Source organism: Lactuca virosa, chromosome 5, assembly GCF_052849685.1.
Source record: "Lactuca virosa cultivar CGN04683 chromosome 5, Lactuca_virosa_CGN04683_v6, whole genome shotgun sequence".
Taxonomy (NCBI): Eukaryota; Viridiplantae; Streptophyta; class Magnoliopsida; order Asterales; family Asteraceae; genus Lactuca; species Lactuca virosa.
This window is the reverse complement of record NC_136430.1, coordinates 432,328,920-432,350,196: the sequence shown is the minus strand read 5'-3', so window position 1 is coordinate 432,350,196 and position 21,277 is coordinate 432,328,920. Positions and strand designations below refer to the sequence as shown.

The window sequence follows — 21,277 nt, the reverse complement described above, 5'->3', positions numbered from 1 at the left end:
TTTTTTTTTTTAGGTGTGTTATTTTTATAAAAAAACATTAAATAATATAAAGTACGTAAAGGGAAAAAGAGAAGCTAAAAAACGGACCAGTGAAAAGAGCTAGTCATCAGGCACTGCAACCCCACCTTTATTAATTGCAAAGCTTACAATAACAATCCCTAAGGGTCTTTGTAATGACCAATCATACCACCAATTATATGAAATACGTAAAATTTATACATAAAACAAATTTAATATCCTTGTCCTTACGCTTGTATATAAATCATTAATTTCATGTGATTTATCTAATAGTCAAAAGTTATTAAAGATTCTAAATAATATCATATTCAAGTATTTGAAAAAATGATTTTGGATATGACATTCTACGCATAAATCATTTGTTATTGGTTTGTTTATAAGATGTATCACTCTATCGGGTTTGGAAGTTATGAAAGTTTAAAATTGGTTAATGTCCATATTGTTTCTAGTTCTCACAGTTTCACATAGTCTTTTTCGTGCTTAAAGATTATATTGGAGACTTTTTCCAAAAGTACAAGGTAGTGAAGTATAATTAAGAAAAGAGAAAGGACTCATTGTGGAATATCAAAAAAACTGGTGGAATTCAGTGTAAGACTACACTGTTTTGTAATTGTCTGTTGCTCAAACATTTTTCCAACACATTAAACCAATAAAGCTTGGCCATAATTTCTACCAAAAAATCGTTAATGGAATCATGACTTAGAATCCAAATTGACTGTGAAAGTTCCATCTTCAATACCCCCACACACAATTTCATCAACAATCATCATGACTTTGTGCGCCGTAGACTCCGCCAGAACACTTGCATGTCGCGACGGCCATGCGGCGGCGACGCTCAAGCTGATCTCAATGTTCGTTATATTTTTCACAAGCGTCGTCGGAATATCGGCGCCGGTGATGCTTGCTCGTGTGTTTCACGGCAAGCCTCTATACGATAAAGCAATTTTGATCATTAAATGTTTCGCGGCGGGAGTCATTTTATCTACCTCACTTGTTCACGTGCTTCCGGATGCGTACGACGCACTTGCGGATTGTCAGGTATCATCGCATCATCCATGGAAGGATTTCCCGTTCTCCGGTCTGATTACATTGATCGGAGTATTGACGGCGCTGTTAGTGGATTTAACGGCGACTTCGCACGTTGATGGATACAGTCACGGACACGTACATGGAAGCAAGGAGGTTACCGCTTACACACGGATAGGAGACAGCGAGGACGTGAGAAAATCGGTGGTGGAGATAGAGGTTGTGGAAGCGGGGGAGGAGAGACGGCGGTTGAAGGATGAGGAGGAGATGGTGAAGATGAAACAGAGAATGGTATCGCAAGTACTGGAAATAGGGATTATCTTCCATTCGGTGATTATCGGAGTAACGATGGGGATGTCACAGAACCAGTGCACGATTAAGCCGTTGGTGGCGGCGTTGGCGTTCCATCAGATCTTCGAAGGGATGGGCCTCGGCGGTTGCATCGCTCAGGTAAACCACCATCCACCGCCACCGATTATTTAGTTGATTGAATTGTTTTAATCTTAGCCGTCCATCTGGATTGATTTCTGAGGTCCAAAACTGTTTCAGTCCTTGTTTGATATACAGATACAGTTAATTGTAGCAACACACGGTCGTCATGTAACATTTTTTTTTTATTTGATTGGTATAGGCGGGATTCAAAATTGGGACAACTGCATACATGTGTTTGATGTTTTCAGTGACAACACCAATGGGGATCATGTTGGGTATGATTCTGTTCTCAATTACAGGGTATGATGATAGCAACCCAAATGCATTAATTCTTGAAGGACTTTTGGGTTCATTGTCTTCAGGGATTTTGATATACATGGGTCTAGTGGACCTCATTGCTCTTGATTTCTTTCATAATAAGCTAATGAGCTCTGAAACATGGTTAAAAAAGGCGTCTTTTTTAGCCCTGGTTCTTGGCTCCACTTTCATGTCTATTCTTGCCCTTTGGGCTTAACAGCTTAACTTTGATGCCTAAATCGATTCTAGTTATATACAAAAACTATATGTATCAGAGACATTTTGTGTCTTGTTAGGAGAAACTAGATATATATGAATGATAACATGTAAGGGGTATGGTATGGTAAAAAAGAGTATCTTTCATTGATGATGATATTATTGAATGTTGTGTGTAATGATGTTTGGGGAGTTATAAAAGTTGAATGAATTGTGTAGTTTAAGTGTTAGCAAGTTACAAGAAAACATTAATGTTGTAAAATGGATCAATCCATGAGCTTGTATCGTTTCTCTTGAACACCAGTGACTCCCATTTGTATCTCGATTATTGTATGCAATGGCATCTGAAAGAAAAAACATATAAATCCAAGTTAGGGTTTGTAATTTGTACGTGTGTGTGTGTGTGTGTGGTTACCTCAATGTGTGGAATTTCTTTCAATGGTCTATCAGCAAAATATGCATATAAAGCTCTCAAAACAGCCTGTAAAAAATAGAATGGAATCCAATTTCATTTATTTGCTTGGTTTATATATAAATAAAAAATTTAGATTCATTTTTGTATGTAAACATTAAACACCAACATATGAATGGGGGTATATGGAATGTAATTCCTTCTACCCAAACTTAGGAATGAGGACATCTGAATGATTCCAACGGAAATGAATTCCATCTATTTGGCAAGCAAAATGCTATGGAATGGAATCTCAGATTCCAATTCCGTCGGAATCCATGAACCAAAGAAAAAAAAGGTGTAGGAAGCTTGACCTGGTGAGATACGACCACAACGGGAGCCCGTTGGCGTTCAAGCTCGATGATCACGGGCTCCAACCTGGAATAATCCATTTATAATTATAAAAAATAATAAAATAATTGAAAAAAAAAACTCGAATATTAATAAAGGTAGGGAATTGCACACCTTTGTATTACATCCAAATAAGACTCGCCACGAGGGTATCGATACCTCAATTTATCCTTCTTGCGTGATCTTCAATACACAAATTAAAAAAAAAATGAAAAACAATCAAGATTCAAGAATATAAAGAAATATTTAGATGAATAAAATAAAACATACTCGTATTCATCGGGCATGTTCTTTTTTATTTCTTCATATGTCATTCCATCGCATACACCCGCATTTATCTCATCAAGTGCACGCCATTGTATCTACAAAACAACAAAAATAAACATATTATTATTTCATAAACTATAAAAAGCAACAAAAAAAAACACTTAATTTCACATTCACACTAACCTTTGGGAACCCCCCAATTTGATTTGCTGTCAAAATTGTTCTTTGCAATGTGCTTGTCCATATCTAAACACCAAAACCACATACTATTTACTTTGAAAAATCTAAATATTATATATATCATTTGTAATTTATTTTTCATATGCTATAATAAAAGTATGTTGCTATTTATTTCTTACAGAAGCAGCGCGTTCGTTTTTGAGTCGCTTTTCCACAAAGTTGGAAAGTTTCTTAGCATAAACCTCACCTTTCTCACTATTAAACAAGTCAAATATATTTATTACATAAAATGTCAAATATAATATTTTACGAAAAATCCTTGTGTTTTATAATTATAAAAAAACAAACCTCAAAACCGTGTCACCACCTATTCTTCCTCTGACATTATCACGACTTTCACCATGCCTCGTAAGCAAAATCGGACGTGGTGTCAAATGCGTATTCACCTGAAAATCATTTTAAAGTAATTTAGACAGAATTTACCCAAGTTAAAATTAGAAAGGAAAAAAAAAACATTTATTTGCTACAAAAAGGAAAATGATGAGGATAACTTCTATGACATACCAAGAAAAACACAATCCTCCCAGGAAGATAACCACCGAGATTATTCACCTGAAAAAAAAAATTGGGAATTTGTCAAGGAGTTAAAAAGAAAATATGGTAATTTATCTTGAAAAGATTTATAGAAACAAAAATAATAAAAAATATGCCACTATGAATTGTAAAACAAAATAGGAAAACAACTTACTTGTATCTGTCCACCTTGACCACTTGCCATATCAATCATTTTAATATATGATCCTTCATTCACTGGCTCATACATCTACAAAACAAAATACTAAAAGATTTAGATGCTGTTTCTTTTTTACTTAATGGGTTAACTACTTAATCTGGAAAGCTATATACTTTCTTTTTTTGTGATTAAAAAGACTACCTTTTCATAATTATCAAGTCGCCTTTTGAAGTCCTGATATCCAGCTTCAAAATCAGGCCTGTAAATACACAATCATTTTAGCCCTAATTAAACACATATGTTCTTAATCAAAACAGCATGATAAGTAAGTCTATTGAGGTTTTTTTTTTTTACTCTTCTGCATAATCTGGACTCTGTTGAATCTTGAGGCGAATGTTTCTTTCAATAATCTGTGGATCAGTACATATTGTTTCCAGAAAGATGATCTGAATCCAAAATCATTCGGTATTATAATGTTGTTCATTACTTCAAAATTTAAAATAATAACACCCAAGATAAAAACAAATACCAAACATACCTTGCATTTTCCTTCAGCCATCTTCATAAGCATATTCCTTCTTTCACTAGTGCTGTTTGTAGCATCAAATATTCCTACCTACATGCAACCATAAGTTTAAAACATAAACATACATACATACATGCATGCATGCATACATACATACATAGAGATAATAGGACTTACTTGGCCACCTTCTTGCATCCAAGCTATCATGTCATCCATTGCTAAAGCAGCTACCTAGTTGTAGCACGTGATGTATTAAAACTATTTGTCAAAAAAAACATGTCATTTTAGCATAAAATTAATATTAACTAAAAGTAAATGAATTTAGCACCTCATTTCGAGCCTCCATGCCTTCTGGATTGTCACCTCGAAAAAAATCAGCGCTCTGCATCAAACATTATTCATAATATGACTAATAATCATTTCACATTTAAAAGTAAACCATGATTGGGATTCACGAGTGAAAATTAATTAAAAAAATGACATGTTTAAAATCATTGAATACCTGGTTAGCTCCAAGCTTAAGGCGTCGGTACTGTTACACCAAGAAAAAAAATATTAAAATTATTTCCTATGCTTTTTCCGTATTTTCCAATTGATAATTAAAGAATATAATGTTAGGGGAAAAAAATTAAAAATTACCTTTCCAACATTGAAATGTTTAGTGTCATGACCTAACCAACGGAGATACCTTGTAAGTTTAGCAGCTGTAAAAGTTTTGCCACGAGCTGGCAACCCCACCTACCACATCCACCAAACTTTTTCAAATATTTACTCCAAGATTCAAGAAAGCTACTGATAAAGATGGGAAGGGCATTCACGTCTTTTTAATAGATGAGAGATCGAGAGTGCGTCCCTGTCCCTGTCCCATCTTCTTTTACCCTTTGGGCAAAAGTTGTATTTTTGTCCACAGTCACAGTCACAGTCACAGTCACAGTCACAGTCACAGTCACAATAAAAGTAACAGTAAGTCACAGTCACCGTAAAAGTAAAAGTAACAGTCAGTCACAGTCACAGTAAAAGTAACATTCAGTCACATTCGGTCACAGTAACAGTCAATCACAGTCACAGTCACAATCAAAGTAACAGTCAGTCACAGTAAAAGTAAAAGTAACAGTAAGTCACAGTCACGGTCAAAGTAACAGTCAGTTACAGTCATAGTCATTATGAGGGGCCTACCAAGACAATGGCGAGATGCATATCTTCTTTGGGTCCAAGCATTTGATCAGCAACAGCTGCAGCTGCAACAGCTCCAGCAGCAGCCGGCATTGAGTTCTAAAAGTTTCATATTCCACAAAGTTAAAAGACGAAAAACACCCTAAAACCCAAAAAAAAAAAAGTTTTTTTTTTTTTGTATAAACTATAAACCTTAGCTTCTGAAGCAGGCAAGTTGGTTGCACTTGCGGATTTCACTAACCGAGAAGATCCCACACCTCTATCCACAAAAACTCCTTCTTCACTATTTTCCTTTTCTAATGGTGAAAATGTTCCCACAGATTTTGACTCAACCATACCATGAGCTTTAGTAGCAATTTCCCTTTCCTATTCAAATCCCATAATCACTTTGTAAGATTTCAGATTCAGATCTTTATAGGATCCATATATGACCAAAAAAGTAACCTTTATGGTTGTTTGTGGATCATTAGAAACACCCACATCACCTTTAGTAGACTCCTTGATATGCTTCAAAGATCTTGGATTCTCTGTCAAATTTGCAGCATATACCACAGGAGTCGATGGAGTTGGGACTACATATTGTTCAAGATCAAGATCCAAACTTGATGACATGCCATTCTGAGTAGTAGTAGTATTAGTAGAAGATAATATAAGGGTATGTAAGTAATTTTACTCTTAACTGAAAGCTGTAGACATTCATACCTCACTATCTTCGGGCAATGCATTTATACTAACATCAGGAATCCCACGCACAGTTGAGGGTTCAAGATTTTCTTGATAAGCTCTCCAACTAGCAGCAAGATCAAAGGGTGAAACCCTATCTGCTTTAATACAAACCCTGTACTCAAGAACCTCATCAGTGGTTAGCCTAAATAGAGCCAACCTTGTAACCCCTTGCAAGGTCCCACCCATGAATTGCCTGTTTGGACCTTCTTCTACTATGCATAGTTCGTTGGTATCCTTTGACTTCAATAAGAACTTAAAGTCCAATGTATCTAAACACATAACAAAGGTCAATGTGGTTATGTATGTTTGCTCCTCAAAGCAGAAATCATAATAGCGATAGAGATTGGGAAAGTGTTGGGTCTTTTTGTGAAACAGGGGGTATCAAGTAACAAGTATCAATCAATCAGTCAGTTAGGAAACTTAAATTCATCAGTTTAAACATGAAAATTAAGAAATCGAATTGGGGTTCTGATTGGAAAGTAACAAACATAAACAAAAAAAAAGCAGGGAATCAACGAGTACCATGATTGGGAGAAGCAACGAAGCTTAATTGCCACATTGAGGATGACTCTCGCTCCATCGGAAGCTAATACAATGAAAATTAACGAAGTGAAAAACATGGGTATTGAAGTAGATGATGCGTAGTTCAAGTTGAAGCTAAATACAAGTCAAACGAGTGATAACAATCATTGAGAAAACCCGTTTTGAAGATGGAGTTGAGTAGTGTTAGAAATGGATAAACTTACAGCTTTGGAGGGGTCCCATGAGCCGACGAGAGGAGCAGAACCGAAGACGTGAGGAACAAGGTCTCCTTTGGGACCGTAACTCTCCATCTTGAGAGATACATAGAGTTGACCACCGGCATGATCGTCGCTGGTATCAAGGTTAATTGATGAACCAGTTCCCATTGTGATTCACTTGGTACTGACTACTGATTATCAATCTTGAATTAGTGATTTTAAGGGGACCCAGATGGGTTATACTCAATTTAAGCAGTAAAAATTAGGTATAACATATGTAGAGACTGAATTTGTGGTTTGATAGAAAAGAGGGAGCAGGGGATAGTCGAGCAGTGTGGGTGTTTTGGAAGAAGGGTGGTAGTGGTGGGGTCTGGTGATTCCAGATGGCGTGCGTTTTGCCGTTTTCCTTGGGCCTTCGCATCATAAATTCGCCATATCTACTTTCCCGAGACGATAGATTATAGATAGATAAAACTTTTACCTATCTTGAAATCGGAAGAAATTTGAAGTTTAGTCCCTAAGTTTAAAAAGCATCACAGATGGTCTCTATGGTTTCAAAATTTTTGATGTTTGGTCCTTATCGTTCACTCCGTCAAGTTTTATCAGTTAGCTAAAGGGCATTTATGTCATTTCACTACATTAAAGATGAGGTTTTCTCTAATTTAAAAAAAATGAAAAAATGAAATTTAATATACAAAGGTCTCTCTCTCTCTCTCTCTCTCTCTCTCTCTCTCTCTCTCTCTCTCTCTCTCTCTCTCTCTCTCTCTCTAATGATTTTGTGTGTGTTCTTCAACCTAAGAATCAAAGATCTGAGGAAATTTTTGCAAACATATATCTTCATGTCTGAGTTCATGTTCGTGATTTCTAGGAAACCTACCATTCCAAAAATCAAAAATTGAAACCCAATTTCAAAAAGATATACATTTCCATAAATAATAACAAAAAAAACAAAAATCAAATGTGTGTTCTTCAGGAAACGATTTTTTTGTTTGTCCTTCAACCCAGGAATCGAATATCCAAAGTGTTCATCTCTGAGTTCATGTTCTTGATTTTTAAGAAATCCATCATTACAAAAATCAAAACCCAAATTCAAAAAACCATTTCATAAATCGATTAAGAAACCCCCACCATCGAACAACCCTAGATTTCAAGAACTTAGACATGTGTGTAATATCGTTACAGATCATGCTCAAGAAACCCAAATGAAGATGAACAGACATGAACAAACAGGTTAGGATGAACACACATGTATCTTCGAATCTGGAAACATTATAAATGTCGATCTAGTGTACTCTTATTTATCTTTTTTCCTGGAACATCACAACCAGACATCACCATCATTGACATCACCAACACAACCTGTGATCGCCATAATCGTGATCTCCATAATTGGGTGAGATAACAAGGGTCGGTCTTCATTTGCTCACTCCATCCAATCTATCGATATCCACATACCATATTTATGTGGCAAGATTCAAGCTTTTTAGCCCGATGCAATAGTTTTCATCTGAGTTTTTTTGTTCCAATCATGAAATTGAACCAAAGAGGATGTTCTTTAATTTTGAGAATCGAAGCCCTAAAGACTTTCAAGAAAACAATCACCATAAAACACTAGCCCTAAATTATTTTTTCTTCCATTGTTCTCGTCTTCAAGGAACACATTTTCTTATTTCAAATGGATTCCACTTGATTCTTCTAACAAATGAATTCAACTCTTCTTGATGTCAGTGGCGTTTGGAGTGTAGATTCCAAATCGGAGTTTGTTTAGTTCGAATTTGAACTGATTTGCTTGGATTTGAACACAATTTTAGGTTTTGAAGCTTAGAATCATAACGGAAGTTCATTTAGTTGAAAGATGAAACTGATTTTGATTGAATTTCGGCTCGGAGTCACGAAAGCAGGTTAGACGTTAGAGTCGAGATTGAAGGTTGTTTTGATCAGAATTAGATAATTTCACTTCAAGTTTGCTTCTGTTTCACAAAATTGGGTTTCCAAAATGTAGAATTAGGTCCCTCTCCCTTCAAACACCATCATCTATGTTGACTATAACACCCCCACCACTACAAGTAAAAGTCATTGCCTTTGTCTTCTTCTATGTCGATTGGTACCTTAGTGTAGATTCAATTTCAATGTTCATGAAAGACGATTGGGACATCAGATGATTTGGAGGTGGCATGACAAACGTTTGCTCTTGAAAGGATGACTTCGAGATCGTGGATATGAAACATAGGGAGAAAGAAAGAAAGAGAGAGGGAGATAGAGAGAGAGAGAGAGGTGAGACCCTTTATATATCAAATAATTATATTTCATTTTATCTTTTTTTTAAATAACAAAAAACTTCATAAATGGTCACTGTGTTGTGAAATGACGGAAAGGTCCTTCTATTAACTGCCAAAAGATGACGATGTCAGCTAAAAGGACTATTTGTTAAAAGTTTTGAAACTACAGGGACCATCTGTGAGGTTTTTTGAACTCAGGGACTAAACTTCAGATTTTATGAAACCACATGGACCATTTATGAAGTTTTGTCTTATCATACTATATTATAAAGGAAACATTTTTCCTTTCACCACATTCATTTGAAACTCTCATGCATTTTTCCTTTCACCGCATTTATTTGAAACTCCCATGACTTTTCAATTTCTTTCTAATAATAATTATAAGTTGGTTAATAAGGTTAAATAAATATCAAACCTAAAGTGTAATCATATATAAACTAAATTTCAATATTAAAATAATATTTTTACTTCTACTTATAAAGTTATGTTTTTTAACTTTTAACATATTATACTTAATTTATTAGTTTTAATATATTGTTGGATGTAAACCATCATCATTTTAAAGATACAATTTTGGAACAATTTGTATAAAATACTTAAATTATTAATTTAAATATAACATTACATGGTCAACTTAAATATAAATTTTAGTTTAACTTAAAGAACCTAGAAAATATTTTGTAAATAGTTAAAAGTGATAATTTGTAGTGTCTTTCTAATAATGATTATAAGTTGGTTAATAAGGTTAAATAAATATCAAACCTAAAGTGTAATCATAAATAAATTAAATTTCAATTTTAAAATAATATCTTTACTTCTACTTATAAAGTTATGTCTTTAACTTTTAACATATTATACTTAACTTATTAGATTTAAATTTTTGTTGTATATAAACCATTACCAGTTTAAAGCTACAACTTTTGAACAGTTTGAAAAAAATAATTAAATTGTTAATTTAAATATAACATTACATTGTCATCTTAAATATAAATTTCAGTTCCACTTAAAAAACCAAAGAATATTTTATAAATAGTTAAAAGTGATAAATGCAAAAACTAAATTGTAATCTCTATTTAATTAAAATATTTCCTAAAGATATTTTTATAACCGTTAAAAGGTTTCAAATAAGTAACTTAAAATAACTTACAATAATAATAGTTAAAAACAACTCTATATAAATGATTATATTGTTAACTTTAAAATAAAAAAACAATGTTTGATGTTTTACATAATTATAATAATAGAAATTAAAACATTAAGCAAATAAATTTTAAAAAATTAATTAACACTAACTTCAACTATAAATAACATTAAACCATATATTATATTTTATTTTATTCATGTGTAACTCGCGGGTAAAAGTCATTCAAACGATTGAGATTATACAGTTATAATAGATGTATATATTATCATATAATTCAAAATAATCAATATATTATATCAATTTAGTATATGAATTATTATTTCAAATTTAACAACAACGTTATTGTTATATTTAAAAAAACATATATTTGTAAAGACTTCAACTATATAGGTGTTTCCGCGCAACGCGCGAGTAGTCGCCTAGTAGATATATAAGAGAGACCATCGACAAAAAAAACTGAAAAATAAGAATATTTATAGAAAAGCTAGATTCGGACAATCGGCAAAAAAAAAAGTCCTTATAGAATGATTTTCTTTTTAGTTGTACATTGTTTTTTTGTGGTTCAAAATCTATACTTTATTTAAACTATGTCGACCATTGAATCTGTATTAACTGAAAAACCGAACTAAAATCAAATTAATCGATATAATCAAAACATTTTAACCGGTTCATTATTAAAAGAGATGGTGCGGTTTTTAATTTTGGTTAACCGAATAGATATGATTCGGTTATTGTTTCCATCTAAAACCTAACCACTACAAAAAGAAATGAACCAACAGTATTAATAAAAAAATAAAATAATATAATAATAATAATAATATATGATATGTAATTATATTAGGAATCAAAATTTTGAAAGGTAATTATTTAGAATCGAAAGATATATATATGCAATCTTCCTATCTCTGGTAACTATACTTCACACAATTTCATCCCGTAAATTCGTAAGCTTATCCAATCTTTATTTTGGTTTTCTATTGACTATAACTCCCACTACCATCTAGCTTTGCATTCTTTAGGATAGAAACTCATTGAGAACAAAAATGACGAATACTTAAAGAAAAATTGAAAACTTGCCGATTTATATTCACATTGCGTTTTTAACCGAAATAAAATTAAAAAATGTAGCTTTGATACATTGATGGGGGTTCAATTGAGATGCTAAAAAGGTAAAATAATAATAATAATAATAATAATAATAAATAAATAAATAAATAAAATTGACAATTATAATGCTTAACATATAACAACGAACTATTTGTTTTTTTTCTTTTTATAGCAACATACTTTCTAATTGACAATTATAATGCTTAACATATAACAACGAAGTATCTGTTTTTTTCTTTTTATAGCAACATACTTTCTAATTTTTACTTTTTTATTGTAATGTATTTTTTATATTTCATATTTTATAGCATTACACTTTCTAGTTTTATGTGATTGTCGATTGTTATGGATAATCATTATTAACCGATAACCAAAATCATTAACTAACTAAAAACGTTAACCGGAACCAATACTAACCAATAACCAATTGTTACAAAAATACATTAACCGATAGTAATGGTCATGGTTCTGTTTTGACGTATAATAAAGCCATACTGGCCCATAGGGATGAGCAGCGAAAGTGGGTACCTGTTTTTGGAACCGGAACCACCTCGGAATTGCCAGTTCTAGAACCGGAACTGCCTTAAGCGGTTCCGGTTCCTAAAGTTTCGGAACCACCTTCAGCGGTTCCGGTTCCAATTCTTATTTTTACAAAACTGATATCCGTTAGATACCCGCCAGTTCCGGTTCCAATACCGGGTACCCGGAACCAGTACCGACGGGTACCCACCTTTTTCTAAAAAATATATATATTAAATTTTTATATTTTGGTAATTTTGTTCTAAAAAAATAGGGAAAAAGGTTATACCTGATTTGCTTAGACCTAAGCGTTTTTAGGGTTTTTGATATTCATTCTTACAAAAAAAACGCTGACACCATACACTCTCTTCTTCTCGTCACTCTCCCCTCTCAAGTCTCAAACCAGTCATCGTCGTCGACTCGTCGTTCCCATTACCGATTAACCAGAAATACCACAACGTTGTCACTCTCAATCGTCATCCGCTCAACATCAAAAGCCATTCGTTGTCACTCTCATCAATCTCTGTTCAGTCGACACTCATATTTGTTGTCACTCTCAACAAAAGTTATAGTAGTCGTTAAAACGAGAGCGTACATATAGAGAACGTTCAAATCTGACTTCAATAAAGGAAGTTATGATTTTTTCTAAGATTCAGTGTAACAGTAGACAACCCAAATATCAAATTTTAAATCGGTTGATTATTAGCCGAAACAATCTAAACGAGAGTTGAAGATCTCGTTAATAGGATTTCAACGATAAAAAGATAGTCGAAAACGGATGTCGGATGACAAAGTTATGCATTTTATACGGACTTTAGCAGTCTAAGACTGTGTAAAATAAATAAAGTCAAAATTAGCCGACGAAATCTAAATGAAAGTTATAGATCCCATCAATAGCTACACATAGATATAAAGAACGTCAAAAAACGGAGTTCATGTGAAGAAGTTACGCAATTTTAAAGTTTGAAATTCATCGCACGCGTCTACGCCCTGCACACGACCTTCTAGAAGCCGCCACGACGCCCCAACCATTGATCACCAGGTGCAGCGCACCTGAGGAACCACATCGGCCCTGTGTGTGGCGTCCAAGGCCCTTGAGCGGTGTGCATGCCCATACCTGAACCTATAAATAGACGCCATAGGTTCATTCCTTTCCCACAAGATTCGCCTCTCTCTCTCTCTCTCTCTCTTGATTTCTACTCGATTTGGTTAGAATTTTTCCTTAGTAGTTAGGATACTTTGGCAAATGGAAGTCCCTAGGATCCCGATATCTAGTAGTTGTCAGCCCAATGTTCCGCCAGTGTAATTTTCGGACTTTTGTCCAGGGAATCTCTATAAGTTAAATTACACTCTATTTTATTCTAGTGTAGTTTATGTTTAAAATTCATAGTCGTTGTTATGAGTTTATAAATAAGATTCTTCAGTAGTTCCGATGTTGTATTACTAATTGATCTACTTACGGGGATGATGCCTAGGCTGGATTTAGTGAGGTGTTTAAAGTGGAATTTTCAAACAGTATACTCTGTTACCAAACGAACCCTACCTCTGACATGATCCCACATGGTTATCCCTTATCACCTATATATCAATAGACTTTGGAATTAATGATGGTTCTAGGCGATCTTTATTCATAAAGAATATTAGCCGAAGACTTAGTGTTAATTGAACATAGGTTATGTCGAAGGAAAAACCAAGTGTTAAAGTGAAGCGTTGTCCGAGTTTTGAGTCATCACTTTAGCAAGTGAGTGCATAGTTACTTTCATCTTACACATAAATATAAAGTATTTAAGATAATTACATGCTATATGTGCCTATTATTCGTGTTCCCGATATATATGCTAGATAAACGATTTTTATACATGTTTTACTTGATTTAAACTGTATATGTATTTTTATACCTATAAATATATTGGGTAAAGATTGGTAGATATAAGATGATATAGAGGATAAGAGATGAAAGATTATATAGATGATGAGATGCCTTGACTTTAAAGATGATCAAGTAATCTAGCGGAGTATAAATGACGACCACATACTATTCTAGACAGTCCAGTGGAACGCTGGCAGGCTCACAACATGTAGGTGTTTTTGAACTAAGTGTTCACCAGGTGTACTCCATCCACCACATGGTTGCCTTATTGACATATATTGCTAAAGTATCCCCTAAGCAGTATTGTCTATCCCGAAAATGATTCCTTAGGATATGTCCCTTGAATTAGATGTTTTAGGGACATAAAATGAGGATAACGGGAATATGTAATCTGTTTTGATGAAAATATATAATTTAATTATTGTGGGTTGAAAACCCTCTGTGCTCACCAGACCCTCGAGCATGTCTCACTCAGTTTTTTGAATTACAGGTAGTGGCATGAGAATACAAGTGTGATGTTATGATGAGCGATTTATGGATGCTTATAGGCCAATAGTTTAGATAAACTAGTGTAAGGCATGTAATATTTCCGTTTATGCTTATGTACTGTATTAACGATGACATCCCAAAGTTTTCAATATAAATAAAATATATTTCTTCGGAAATGCTTTGATAATATCATTATCATGTTTTTGGGAACAAATTCCGCAATATTATTCGTTAAAAATGATACTCTGGTTTTAAATAAGCATAAATAAATCGGTCTTTTCTGGCCGTGAAATTTGGGAATGTCACATGTATTTATTGACTATGTAAACCAGTTAAATGAAAAATTACAATTTATTTATTAATATATATATATATATATATATATAGGTAGAGGTAGAGGTTTATTTGAGACCATGTTAATTTTGTGAGACATTGGGACGCGATCGTAGTCACTCATTTTGGAGATCAAAAAATAAAAAAATAAATCGAAATGAAAAATAAAAGGAAAAATCCAAAAATTATTTTTTTAATTATTATTTTCGTCCTTTTATTTACCCAAAAATAAAAATAAAAAATAACATAAAATAATTACCGTTTTTTTAAATATACATGAAATATTCTAATAGAATATTACATTATAAATATTTAAATAAAGTTTTTAGAATGTTAAAATATATTATATTCTACTAGAATTGCTAGATATTTTAAAATATTATAATATTCTACTAAAATTGTTAGAATTTGTAGAATATTCTAATATTCTATTAAAATTGTTTGAATATTTGTAGTCTAATATTCTAATAGAATATGTGAATATTCTAATAGTTTTGTTATGATTTTTATACTATAATATTCTATTTGAAATATTTCAAAGATATTTCAAAAAAACGGTGATTTTTTTATTTATTTTTATTTTCTTTGGAAAATATAAATTATGAAAAATAATATTTAAAAACTTTTTTCAATTATTTTGTATTTTAATTTTTTTATCTGCAAAATGAATGACTATGATTGCGTTCTCATATCTCACAAAATATAGTGGTGTCAAATGAACCTAACTATATATATATATATATATATATATATATATATATATATATATATATATATATATATATATATAAGAGAAACAGAGAGAGAAAAGATCATTTGAGAACCTATAGTTTCCCGAGAACTAAATGTGGAACGTTGGATTGAATTATTGAATGATTTGGATGGATCGTGGCAGTTTTGTAAATATGAATGAATGTAATGACATTTTAGGTTTTTATACATATAGTACAAGGGTAAATTTGGAATAACAAATAATTAAATCAATAATAAAAAAACAAAAAAAAAACTATTCACATTAATGTAAATATCCTATGTTTCTCTATCGTATTCTTGACCTACTCCGTCCCCTCTCCACCCACCTCCTATCTATGCCCTCCAACGACCACCTTCCTTCGGCCTCCAACAACCACTCCTACATCGTCAACGACCACTACCTACGTCACCTTACCAACCTCTTCATCGTCGACTGCCACTACATATACCTAATATCACCTCTCTCCCGTATATCTAGAACAAAAGTGGTCGTCTTCAATCGACGTGTCATTCTCACCATCGTCTTCAATCGCTGAGTGTTCTACCATCGCATCTACTCCTCCACACTTATCCACGCTCATGAAGTTTAGATCAATCAAATTTGATCCACCTATATCCCTTCGACTTGATTTTTACGTCTACCTTTATACCTTCGTTTTGATCCACCTAATCAATCCCTCGCTTTTGGTTGTAGAAACCATATCATTCAGGGTCTCGCACCCTGACACACTCATCGACTCAATCGTCAAAGGCTGAACTGCAATAGCTGGAGCAACTTCTGCCTTACCCGGGCTACGACTACTCCCAAGACCTAATCTCCAATCCCGAAAGCGCAATAGAACGCACAATCAATCTGTGTCATCCGATACAAGAGATCCAAGGCGAACTCCAAAACACTGGCAGTCCTTCCACTAACTGGATCATCACTAGAGCCGGAACCAAACCCTGGTCCTTCCTCATGTGTGCTCATCCTCATCTGGCAAAGCAGTTATCCCCACTATCAGAGCATAACCAATAATTATCCTTCCCATAAGTTTCTTATATTCTCTAAGACTCTCACTGATTCGAGTATAGATCATGTGCTTTCAGTAGTACGGGCCCATACTACCTTCCACACCTATCCATACTTTCCTCAGCAGTCCTCTTGAATCCTCTAAGTCACCTACTCCACTGGTGCACCAAATATCCGCTAAACAGCAACACAATACCCACCAAAGCAACTCCTAGGCTCCCCCTAGGCACCCAACTTCACCGAACCGGCCCACTAACTCATTGGAGCATATCCTAGGCTTCCCTAGGTTCCCAACCTCACCCTGCTATCAGCTGCTGAAGAATTCCCATGATGCCAGCCATCCACTTCCTGGATATCGTCATATCCATTTAGTAGCAGACTCCCATCACTCAAGAGTTTGACAAAGCACAAAGCAAGCAGCATTCGTGCAGTAGCACTCCGATCCAAGGACTATCATAGAACATTCAACCTACATATCGTAACTCGTGCCAATCTATCACTAACTACTCGACACTAGCATGCAAGTCTACCAGCTCATACAACATATAAAGGAATCTCTCCTAGCCCCAACTAGCATGCGATTCTCAGATTCATAAATCAAGTCATAACAGATAACATATATAGATATTCTGGGGAAACTTACTTGAGCTCGGCTGATTGCATGCACCACACCCTTTCTTGTCTTAGAAAACTTTTTCCTTGAAAACATTTTTCTTTTTGAAAACTTTACAGATCCTCCGTTTGAGTTCAAACACACCCGAAAGTATGTCTGAATCCCTCAAACCAAGGCTCTGATACCAACTTGTAACGACCCAAAAATCAAGGGTAAAATTTTCATTTTTAATATAGCTAAAACAATGATACCATTTATTTCAAACATTTCAAATCATCATTAAGTAAAACATTTATCAGAGTTCATCCCAAAATCATTCATTGCGGAAATCATAAGTGTGTGCACTGCGATCAATCCAAGCCATTCTTTTCCAAATCGATGATACCTGAAACCAAAATTGTAAACCCTAAGCACAAAGCTTAGTGAGTTCCCCAGAGCATACCCCACACACTCCACATAACCACATAATCCATACTAGCTATAATAGCTACATAAACCGTATCAATCACATAGCCATGCATATAAACATATACGGATGCCATGGGCTCCCCCCCTAGGGTCTTACTCCAGGATGCCATGGGCTCCTCACATGGTCTTACACCTAGGTGTCATGGACTCCCCCCATGGTCTTTAATAGGAAAGTCATGGGCTCTCCACGTGGTCTTACATCCAAGTTTCATGGGCTCCCCCATGGTCTTGTTGGATTAGTATCTAAGTCCATAACTATAATTGGTATATACTTGACCCGACCCGGCATGGTCCATTTGGGTTGCATGGCATCGGAACATTTGGGTAGACCTTTTAATGAGAAGAAGATATTTGTGACATATTAATATATTATAAGTTCTAATATATTAATATGAAATCATATTATTTAATTAGTATTGATCAAGAATTAATTTGGAATTAATTTAGTGATCAAAAAGAGACTAATTAAATATATGGGGATTGATTGTGTAAATCATTGATTCTTATATATGTGGGCTTATGATCCATGATTCCTTATGTTGGGTTTAACCCATGTGGTGGCCCATGGATACTCCATGGAGGTTAAAACCCATGGAGCATAAGAAATGGGTAAAGTCATGGGTTACATGGTGTAACTCTAATGTGCACACTATATAAAGACCCCATTGGTTGGTGAAATTGGCACTAGTGTATAATAATGAGAGGGCAAGCTAATTTCTATGAACTCATATCTTCTCTTATGGTTATTCCAAATGTTCATAGTGTTGTGTGAACCATTTGAGGTGTCACATTTGGGGCACTAGGCTCTTGAGCTCCATGGAATCAAGCACCAACAAAGAGGTATGTAATTCTACTATATTTTATATTACATGTACTTTATATTATGCTAGTTAGAACAATACCTTGGAAAATTGATATTTGCATGTATAATAGAGAAAACATAGATCCAAGGTATTTAGGGTTGCATGTACACCATAGGTGTGTTAGAATGCTCAAAACCCAACAGTGGTATCAGAGCCAGGTTGTTTTCTATTATATTTGATGCAAATGTATTTTTTTTTCAAGTTGAAGAAAAAAAAAGAAAAAAAACATGAAGTTTGTCATATTTTAAGATAATTACTTGATTTTATGAAAAACTAATTATTTTTAAAATTTGAGTCACTTTACTATATGAGTTGAATTAGGTCAAATTTAGTAAAAGATAAAATGATATGATTATTTTATTAGTTTTAAAAGTCTGATCTAAAGAGTTTTTTGAAACCTCCATAAGTTATGGATATGAAAAGGTTTTAAAAAAAAATTGATTCAAAGTTTTTTATGGAGTTACAAAACTTGGTCTTAATGTTTTAAAATTCCATAACTTGTTCTTAAGTTATGGAACATAAAAAGTTTTTTTGTGTTACCTTGTTTTATGAGTTAATTTAGATTGATGAAAAATATTATTTGTTAAGTTGCTTTCAATCCATATTAATCTAAAAGAAGTTCATAAAAGGTGTTTTTGTAACTTTTCTTCAAGTCACATAAAAGGTCACATTTATGAATCTTAAAACTCATAAAAGTGCCATAGGTTACACAAAAATGAAGAGTTTTTTTTCATTAAACTATTTTATGACTCCATAACTTGTCCTCAAGTTATGGATGTTTAAGAGTCATTTCTCTAAAAGTGTTATTAAAGAATAAGAGGTTACATAAAAATGAAGAGTCTTCATTTTAATGAACCATTAAACTCATAAGTTATGAAATGAAAGGTTTTGAATAGTTTCAAAACTTGCCCTCAAGTTTTGGAATTTGTAAAGTCTCACACACATTAATGCTTTAATTCCAAACTCTACAATTTTAAAAGTTAAAATTCAAACTTTATGGACTTCATTAAATTAGTTAAAGTGTTTAATTAAAAGAGTTAATAATTTCATAAAGACATGGTTTAAGTTTAATTAAATTAAGAGTATAGTTTAATTAAATTAAGAGTATAGTTTAATTAATAGATTAAACCACCAAGTATTTTAAATGTTTAAAATACACCCTTATACTATTATTATAACTTTAATTATATAGATATGTATAAGATAAAGTCAATCTTACCGTTAGTAGGCCTCATTCACGAAGCCGGTCTATAAGGGGGGTATAAGGTTACTGCCTATAAAATGGCAGTTTAATGGGTGTCCACTCTCACCCACCGCTTCCTTGACTGGTGGAGGGTCGTTAGCCGAATGGGTAGGAAAGGACTATAATTCTCCCTTCATTAAAAGTATAATGATAAATACTAAGTAACTAAACACTTATACATTCCCAATCTTAGTTACTTAGGAAAATGTGAAAAGGTGCTAACCCATGAAATTACACTTTGTACCTTACCAAGTCATTAGTGGAGCGTGTGTGATTAACCGGCACACTAATAAGGACTAGTAAGAGTGGCAAAGGGTAACTTGAATTTATTATAGATCGGTGGAGCGTGTGTGGTTAACCGGCACATCGATTAGGTGATAAAGTTAAGGGTACCAAGTCAATTTGCATGGTTATTCACACCTTGTTTGTGATCCTCGGCATCCCAGTCACAAACTTGAGAGGGCACAATCGAGATTCAAACATGCCATTGAAAGTTCAATGTATCTCAAAAGATCTAGGAGTTTCAAATCCAATTAAAACTTAATTATATTTCGTTTTTCATGGTGGAAATTGGTAAATCGTCATTTACCTACCTTCAACTATTTTATAACTTGGATTACGGCATCCCTCTTCCGGTTATAAATAGGTTGTTGGGTCCTAGCCTTAATATTTCATATTGGGTGTTATATTAAGGACTTTAAATCAACTAACTTGAATTTCTCCCTTATAGATGTCTCCTTCAGACAACTATGGTCTTCCCAAATCTTTAGGAACAAGCTATCCTAATGAAGATGATATCCCAAATGGCAATCAAGGTGAAAGATCAATCCCTTTGTTGTGCATTAGTGGGACTGGAAATCATACTTCACTTCCTCCACCTCCTCCAATAAATTTCCCTATCCCACAAGTTTCAAGACTTGATAAGTTCTAAGTCACTCAATCCCTATTGGCAAACAAATTTTATATGTGCTTAGGTCTTGGAGATTAAGTCACATATTGACAAGCCGGGAGAGTCGGGTGTCGAAGTCTCGAGGTAGTTGGCTGTTGACTTGGTTCTTCAGTCACTCCCTGATGACAGATCACGACATGACCCTTTAATGATCTTATCTATTTGCTTGGTTCTGCTGAATCAACAATGATTTGGAACACTGGTAAAGCAAATTTGATTAGAAGATCGACTTCCCAAAACTTCATGGACATTGACAATGGTGACACTGGAAATCCAGAAAAACTTTCTCTTCCCAATGGAAAGGGATCGGCCATAGTCAACTCGGTTGACCAAATGGTAAAGAGAAAGGCTAAGTCTGAGATAGTCCCATGTACCATTCCCAAAGAGTCCATATGTGCTTATTGCCAAAGGAAAGGGGCATTGGTTGCGAAGCTGCCGAATTTACCTGAAACCTCATAAGGATGGTAAAGTCAAAAGTTTGACTCTACTTCAGGTAAAG

The 21,277-nt window shown here is 33.9% G+C and overlaps 2 protein-coding genes across 3 annotated transcripts; one reads left to right on the top strand and one right to left on the bottom strand.

Moving 5' to 3' along the window:
• The first annotated feature begins 647 nt into the window (after positions 1–647).
• On the top strand, positions 648–2,219 carry ZIP6 (ZIP metal ion transporter family). The gene is made up of 2 exons (XM_079049436.1): positions 648–1,494; positions 1,676–2,219. Exons 1-2 carry the CDS (start codon positions 787–789, stop codon positions 1,988–1,990), a joined length of 1,023 nt encoding a protein of 340 aa, XP_078905562.1. The 5' UTR covers positions 648–786; the 3' UTR covers positions 1,991–2,219.
• Positions 2,115–7,572, bottom strand: LOC145113331 (6-phosphofructo-2-kinase/fructose-2,6-bisphosphatase-like). Of its 2 annotated transcripts, none has more exons than XM_079049435.1 (23): positions 7,143–7,572; positions 6,919–6,982; positions 6,373–6,665; positions 6,151–6,288; positions 5,863–6,036; positions 5,674–5,769; positions 5,137–5,235; positions 5,000–5,029; positions 4,826–4,879; positions 4,675–4,728; positions 4,510–4,587; positions 4,326–4,417; positions 4,173–4,230; positions 3,987–4,061; positions 3,803–3,850; positions 3,587–3,684; positions 3,418–3,493; positions 3,242–3,304; positions 3,062–3,153; positions 2,906–2,974; positions 2,755–2,818; positions 2,405–2,470; positions 2,115–2,333 (listed from the first exon to the last, which is right to left on the bottom strand). In XM_079049435.1, the coding sequence occupies exons 1-23, from the start codon at positions 7,302–7,304 to the stop codon at positions 2,256–2,258; spliced, it is 2,121 nt and encodes a 706-aa protein (XP_078905561.1). In that variant the 5' UTR covers positions 7,305–7,572; the 3' UTR covers positions 2,115–2,255. The 2 variants fall into 2 exon arrangements, with proteins under 2 accessions (XP_078905561.1, XP_078905560.1); XM_079049434.1 differs by having other exon boundaries at positions 6,115–6,288; positions 7,143–7,571.
• Between the last annotated feature and the right edge of the window lie 13,705 nt (positions 7,573–21,277).